General features: G+C 38.7%; 1 protein-coding gene across 1 annotated transcript in view; it reads left to right on the top strand.

The window, feature by feature from the left end:
- The first annotated feature begins 4919 nt into the window (after positions 1-4919).
- Positions 4920-8040, top strand: part of LOC106521608 (doublecortin domain-containing protein 2) — a 34914-nt gene continuing 31793 nt past the window's right edge. Inside the window, exon 1 of the mRNA XM_014014254.1 lies at positions 4920-5386. Coding sequence (XP_013869708.1) covers positions 5100-5386 — 287 coding nt within the window. The 5' untranslated portion in view covers positions 4920-5099. The remainder of the gene's footprint in view (positions 5387-8040) is intronic.

Raw genomic sequence — 8040 nt, 5'->3', positions numbered from 1 at the left:
TTCAGCTTTTCTTCAAATAAACATTTTTAGTCAGAACTTGCCTCTTTTTTTTCTTCCAACTGACATTCAAGCAGGTAAGATATTAGTTCTTAGAAACCTTTCCAGAAAACTCTACTTCAAAAGAGCTGAACTATCCCTTTAAAAGTTCCTCTTTAACATTTTTCTGTTAATAAAAATACATTGATCTCAGTCTCCTTTTTTAAATGAGATATTGATTTGTTTTAGTCTCAAGATGTATTTACTTGAGTGTTTCTACCTAAATATCTTCATTGTATTAAAGAATATTGATAAACTGAGCGTTTCAAAGATGGATGAGCGTGATGGAGCATCTGCAGTGTTCATTACAGTAACAAGACTGTCAAATACAGAAAATCCACAGCATCCGCAGACAGATAACCAAACAGTTTGAAGTGATTATTGTCTAAAGTCCTAACAGAAACATAGATATGTGAGCTCAGTGTGTGTGACCGTCCCTTTTGAGTGAATGGTTTATTTCAGGGTTTACACTGACTTTCTCAGCAAGCAATAAGTGATTTTTATCCATCAATTCATCCATCCATTATCTATACCCGCTTTTTCCTTTCAGGGTCACGGGGGTGTTGAAAAATCACAGTCAGGGACACATATAGAGACAAACGAGACAAACAACCACTCACTCTCTCACTCACACCTAGGGACAATTTAGAGGAGAAGTTCTCAAACTGGGGTCCCAGGACCACCAGGGGTCTGTGAGAGGTATCTTGGGGGGTCCTTAAAATTTTTGACTAAATTGTTAATTTGGTTTTTATTTTTAAAAATGCATGACGAACAATGAACTAATAAAACAAACACAATAAACTTAAATATATATTCCCATGCAATTTAGGGGTTGAAATGACTATAAATTATCTTTTATTACAGCATGGGGTTTATGTGGGGGTCCCTGGAATTTATTTTTCACTATTGTAAGGGGTCCCCAAATCCTAAAGGTTTGAAAACCCCTGATTTAGAGTTACCAATTAACCTAACAGTCATGGTTCTGATATGTGGGAGGAAGTCGGAGTACCCGGATAGAACCCATGCAAGTGGTTCTCAAGTGATTTTTTATTTAAGACATAACCTGATCCCCTGTGAGCATGCTGGTGTTGAAATCTAACTTTATTTTCATCATCCTGTTATGACGGGAAAAGAGGAATATTTCTGATTTGTGAGTAAAATTCGTGTCAGTTTTGTTAGTCTTATTTTGCCCCTCAGTTACATTTTCTACTACATTATTCATTAAATGTACTGCAGCTAACAGCTCACAGCTAAGGAAGCGTGAACCTCCTCAGCAGTGCCTGCATTTAGTTGCTTAAATTTTTTTCAGTGTTGGTTTCAACGTAAAGTTGTTGACATGACCTTTCCTCCGTTTGTTGACTGCGGTCACGCACAGCGACAAACGCTTGTTTTGTGTGGCTGCTCAGCCTCGAGCAATTTTGCAAGGCAATTTTGGCCTTTGAAGGATACGGTTTAAAAGGTGCCATTATCGCTCGCGGTAAAACAACAGCAATTATGTGTAATTTCACGTCTTGCCTCCGATGCTGAAACTGAATATATACACACAAGAAGGGGTACAGGAAAATGGAAATGTGTCATTTGGAGGTGCACGACGCTGTGTGGGATGTTGTCTTTGTCTTTTTTTTTTTTTGTCTTTGTCTTAACAGGGTGTCAAAGAAGAGACACAATCAACCAACCAGTTCTAACAATCAAATCAAACAGAAATGATAAGATGCTGGTTTTAAAAACCTTCATCCTATATTTTAATGGCACACAGTTTGCTAGTTGAACAGAATTGTTTCTGTATTTGGCTGTAAACTACACTGAGAAGGAAAAAAGTTAAATAAAGCCGTTTTGGGAACACACATATTGCTGTCTAACATGATTTTACAAATACATAATGGTTAGCTCATCACATGGACACGTTTATAAACTTTTTACCAAGTCTGTTTTACTTAGTGTGTACTTCCCTCTAGTGGAAAGATAAATGTACTACACATGGTTTCATATCACGGGACAATACCACCCATTGATCTGACCTCTCTTTTAAAGCAGAGCTTATTTACAGTTCTTGATCTTTTTAACACTAAAGAAATCCACCATGTAGACCAATCTATAAAGCTGAAGTGTCACTCACCATAGAAGTAAAAATTACTAATGCAATAGACTTTAGTTTTTTGTATTATTGTTGTGCTTCACATGTTAAGTATATATTATTGACTGAAAGCACCAGAATCAAGAAAAAAGGCAACATTTTAAGTAAAGTGTAAAAAATATGTTGCATTAAAAATAGGAATGTTAATTGCTTATTTATGAAAGAGTACTCCTATACTTTATTAAAACAATGATTGGTCTGAACCTGTATAGCACCTTATCAAGTCCAAGAACGCCAAAGCACTTTATTAAAGGCATTCACCCATTCACACACTGATGGTGGTAAGCTACAATGTAGCCACAGCTGTCCACACTGACAGGTGAGGCAGCTATGCACCAGCACCATAGGACCCTCTGACCACCACCAATAAGCAAGGCACAGGAAGTGTCTTGCTCAAGGACACAACAGCCAAAACAGATAGAATGGGGGATCAAACCGGCAACCCACTGGTCACAGGACAGCTAATGATGAAGTGGCTAGTGTTGTTGCCTCACAGCAAGAAGGTGAGAAGTTTGTTGCTCCAAAGCTGCATCAAGTCAAACCTACTGACTAAAAAATAAACTTTTAGTGAAATGAATTATTTGTTATAGGTGATAAGGTGAGAAGCACATTCACAAACTGGAATAAATCAACCCTTAACCCAATGTAATGCATTACATTAAAGACTGTCTTACGGACAAAAAAAAAATCATGGTTTTCCTCCAATTTTCTTAAACTTCATAATAACCAAACAGAAGCTTTGCTTGTTGGCACAGCCTCCACTTTAACCAAATCTCACAGTTTTTCCATCAATATCGACGGATCTCAGGTTCATTTTCCCCCTCAGGTAAAGAGTCTGGGTGTCTTACTTGATAGTACACTTTCTTTCAATCCCATACTAATTCCATCACAAGGTCTGCATACTTTCATTTACACAATATCAACTGACTTTGTCCCTTTCTCACTCCTCATGCTGCTGCCACACTGTCCAAAGCCTTATCACTTCCAGAATCAATTACTGCAATTCTCTTCTTTTTGGTCTCCCAAATAAGACTACAGAAACTCAAACGCCTCCAGAACTCTGCAGCCTACCCTGTACTTCATCAAGAGAACACGTCACCCTGATTCTGCAACAACTTGGTTGCCCATTGAAGAAAGAATAAATTTTAAAATTCAAACTCTCACATTCAAATGCATCCATAACCTTTCCCCTCCTTATTTGTGTGACCTCCTTCATATCTCTACTCCTTCTCGTGCCCTTAGATCCACAACTGCCTCTGATTGTACGGTCCCTTCTGCCCGTCGTGTCAGCATGGGGTACAGGGCCTTTAGCCGATGTGCTCCTCGGCTCTGGAATTCCCTCCCTTCTGTCATCAGGAATATGGACTCTCTTTCCTTTTTCAAATCACTGCTGAAAACGCATCTGTTCAAAACGACATTGGTTGGGTACTGGATTATTTATGGCCCCAGAATTTTAAAATGCAATGCCCAAAATATGTATGAGATAAGACAGTTCCAAGTGGTGAAATCCATCTTACATGATTGTCAAAGAATGTCTCCTTGAATAATGTGTTTAAGATAAAGTTTTATCTGAAACCTAGCATCAAACGGTGAACTGATATCTACACATGATTATGAATGACTGGCCTGAACCAATACAGCGCTTTATCAAGCCAAAGACTCTAAAGCTTTCACACTACAGTCATTCACCCATTCATACACTGATGGTGATAGGCTACATTGTAGCCACAGCTTCCCTGGGGCACACTGACAGAAGAAAGGCTGCCATGCACTGGCGCCATCAGATCCTCTGTCCGAGTGAAGTGTTTTTGCCCAAAGATGCAACGGCTGAGACGACCGGAGCGGGAGTTCAAACCAGCAACCCATTTTACAGGATGAAATCCTCATGTCGCCCCCTATGGAACAATTCAGTAACTCTTATTTTTTGATGACAGTCTAATGGGGAAAAAAATAATCAGAATAGTTTTATTGTAACAGTTATATTTAAGTTTGTTTAAGTTAAAACAATGTGGTCTTAATGTTTACTCTCAGGATTATGTGAAATTCACTGAACATAATTAATTAATTAGGGATTATGATGCTTTGTTTCTTTATTTTCATTAATTGAATGAACAAAGAGAGTGATTTAAAGAAATGCTCATATTTCCCCTTAAACAACACAGCAGTTGTCATCATTCATGAGCTGAGCTGTAAAGGTTTTAACGAAGTTCTGCAAGTGAACAAATAAATAATCTCAAGTTTGACAACATGGTCTGATGGGAAATAACTGATGGGAAATCAAACCTACCCACCCTGCAACTTAAATGTTTGCACACTTAAAGATCTGCATTTACTCCCTTGGTTTTTAATGGCCTTAATGTCCCATCTGAGAGTCATATAGGACACAATGTTCTCCAAACAAACATGTTTTTTTCTTGTCCTATCAGAATGTTAGCTGGGTAGTTTCCATCTGATCCCCTGATGCCCAATTAACTCCTCACATGGCTGCTGCTGTTCAACTCCCACGCAGTTTTCTCTGACCACAGGTCTCCTTATGAATATTTGATTATTTTATTTAAGAGGGTTTTGTTAAACAGCCCATATCTTTTTTTGCTTAGAGGTTAATAATTGGCCACCTGGTGATTCCAGCAGGGATCACCTCCTTTGTTCCCATAGATACATCCCAAACATATGAATTCCCAGGACATCCCAGTGAGTGGGTGGGAAGTTTAGTCCTCTTTATGTCCAAACAGCGTCGGATCACCTTTGAGGTGCGCGCGTCGTTGTTCCGCCGCTCCTCCACTAAACGTTTAAGCGGGATGGATCATCTCTCGTTACGTTTTTATAGCCTGAACACAAAGCTGTGATCTGAGTTTCTTGTCATTTTATCACCTGACTTGTTTCTTTCTTTCTTTTTTTAAATTACTTGTTTGTTCTTTGCGCGCAAAAGATGAGCTCGGAGAAGCCGAACTTTCTCTCCCAGCCCGTGGTGAAGAACGTCTTCATGTTCCGAAACGGCGACCCGTACTTCGAGGCTCGCCGGATTGTCATCAACGAGAAGCGGGTGTGCAACTTTGAGACTTTGCTGCGGGAGGTGACCGGCGGGGTCCACGCTCCGTTCGGCGCCGTGAGGAACATCTACACCCCGAGGGGAGGTCACCGGGTGGAGCAGCTGGAGAGCCTGCAGAGCGGGGAGCAGTACGTGGCTGCTGGCAAGGAGAGGTTCAAGAAGTTGGAGTAAGAATCAGCCCCTCCACATTTCCAAGTTTGTCTTATGATATTATTCCACTATGGGGATCCATCAAAAAACACATCAGTGGACCGTTTAACTGCTGTGAATTACTATTAAATGACAACACTTGAGCTATTGTGTGAACTAAACTTACAGTTTCCCGGTAAGTAAGTAATGTATATCGCAATTGTACACTAAGGTAAAACATTTTGCATGACTCATCAGTTTTGCACCAAGTGCTGAGTCACACATGCAAATGGGATCAGTGAGAGGAGAATCGTGATCCACTCTAGCCTAAAAATAACTGGATTTGTGGATCAGATGATGAGGTTTGTCCAGCCAGGTATTAATGATGAACTGTGCTGACCATGTGTTGCACAACTGATTATCAGCCTGACAGTCCTCATTGAATGCTGTTGATGTTCGTCACTGTCAGTGCTGACTCAGCTGGTCTTACTTCCAATACTGAATAATGGATTTGTGATTTCCCTACCTGAACAACAATATATCTTCTTGTCTAGAGCAGTGGTTCCCAAACTTTTCAGCTGTTGACCCACAAAATACCAGCAGCAGAGACCTGAGACCCCAGCTGTTGTTGGTTGATGAACATTGTTTTCACGTCAAAGAAACAAGAGCGTAGTAACAATATTTATTGTGCTATTTATGTCCATTTTAAGTACACTAACTTTATTTTTTTTTTTGTAACAAAAGTCAAAAAATATTGACAGTTGTAATTTTTTTGTGTAATTAATTCAGAAAATCTTTTCAGGACCCCACCTTGATATTCTGGGACCCCACTGTCACTGTGGGTCCCGACCCCAACTTTGGGAACCACTGGTATAGAGGGTTGAAATAATGGCACAAAAAGAAAAATTACACAGAACTCATTTGTCCCCAAGTTGTCATTTACTCTCAGAAGAGAGAGACAAATACATTTTTAACAATCTGACAGCTGGAAAACCTATATTCTATGAATCAATCAGTTTAATTCATCAAGACAGATCTTTATATCTTCAGCAAAATATTGAAATAAAATGTTCTGAGGTAAATAATTCAATCTTTGGGTGAATATAGGTTTATTACTACTTATTTGATTACAAAAATAAGTAAATGAAACTAATTCATGCTATTAATCACTGAAAAACTTCTGAATGTTTTCTGAAAGTTTCATAACAGTACATAAATGTGTAAAAGTTATGCCATATGTTTTGACGTATGACAAGTTTTCACTTTCCATGTTTAGTGTTCATTCATTATCTATACCCGCTTCATACTTTCAGGGTCACGGGGGTCACTGGTGCCCATATCCAGCAGTCACTGTGCAAGGGACAGGGTACACCCTGGACAGGTCACAAGTCCATCACAGGGACACACAAAGAGACAAACAACCATTCACTCTCACCTAGAGTTACCAGTTAACCTAACAGTCATGTTTTTGGTCTGTGGGAGGAAGTACCTGGAGAAAACCCACGCATGCATGGAGTGAACATACAGACTCTACCCAGAAAGGTCCCCAGGTCAGGATTTGATCCGGTGACTGGCTGGCTGAGAGGCATCAGCTCTACCAACTGAGCCACAGTGCTAATTATCCACTTTTTTTAAATTAATTTTAAAACAACATTATTTTCCTGTAGCTTAATTTTTTCTATGTCTTTTTAAACCACTAAACATGATCCTGGTGTCTTTTTGGAAGTTATTTCAAAACATTTTCAATTAAACAAGTTACAACATCATTGTGATTTGACAGTGCTGGAACTTGGTGAAAGGTAAGCTTTAATCTAAAAATGAAAAAGGCAGACACACAACTACTTTCAGTTTCCCTTCAAAAACTGCAATATAGCACATTTTTGCATTCCTACAGTATACTCTGCACAACAGGAGCATTTTATAAACTTTGTACGGATTAAATAGCCATTTGCAATTTAATGTATCGAATAAAACACAATGATGATTAATTAGAGGTTTCACGTCCTCTCAGTTGCACGCACAACTAAAACCTGTGCCATTATTTTCACCTATATCAGGTCTCTCAGTTGTCATCTGTATACATCCAGGACCTTTGTGACCACATGGACTCAGGATTCAGCCTGCAGTCATCTTTGCATTTGGTTCCACTTTTTAACTTGAAGCTAAATCATTGTAAACATTTTTTTGTAATTGAACACAATCTGCACAGTCAAAAGATTTTGCCTTCACATAGCTGTCCACTGGAGCAGTGGTTCCCAAACTTTTTATTTTCTGACCCACAAAATATCCATGGCAAAAACTTGTGACCTCAAATATTACTGGTCTGAGTACACAAGCTTCGTTAATAACCCTAAAAACACAGGCTTTTTGACTATCTAAACATCTTATACACAAATATAAATACTTATTTATACTTATTTTGTGTTTTTGTAATAATTATAGGGAAAATATTACATCAGCAATTATTTTATTACCCTTTAAATTGATTTCTGGAGATTATCCAAGGTGCTTCATGACCCATAATTGGGTCCCAAGTGCAGTGGTTCCCAAATTTTTCAGCTTTTGACCCACAAAATATCCATGGCAAAAACTTGTGACCTGAAATATTACTGGTCTGAGTACACAAACTTTGTTAATAACCCAAAAATAGGCTTTTTTACAATCTAAACATCTTGTACAGAAATATAAATAC

Source organism: Austrofundulus limnaeus, unplaced genomic scaffold (genome assembly GCF_001266775.1).
Source record: "Austrofundulus limnaeus strain Quisiro unplaced genomic scaffold, Austrofundulus_limnaeus-1.0 Scaffold112, whole genome shotgun sequence".
NCBI lineage: Eukaryota > Metazoa > Chordata > Actinopteri > Cyprinodontiformes > Rivulidae > Austrofundulus > Austrofundulus limnaeus.
The sequence above is the reverse complement of the archived record's forward strand: the minus strand, read 5'-3'. Positions and strand labels throughout refer to the sequence as shown.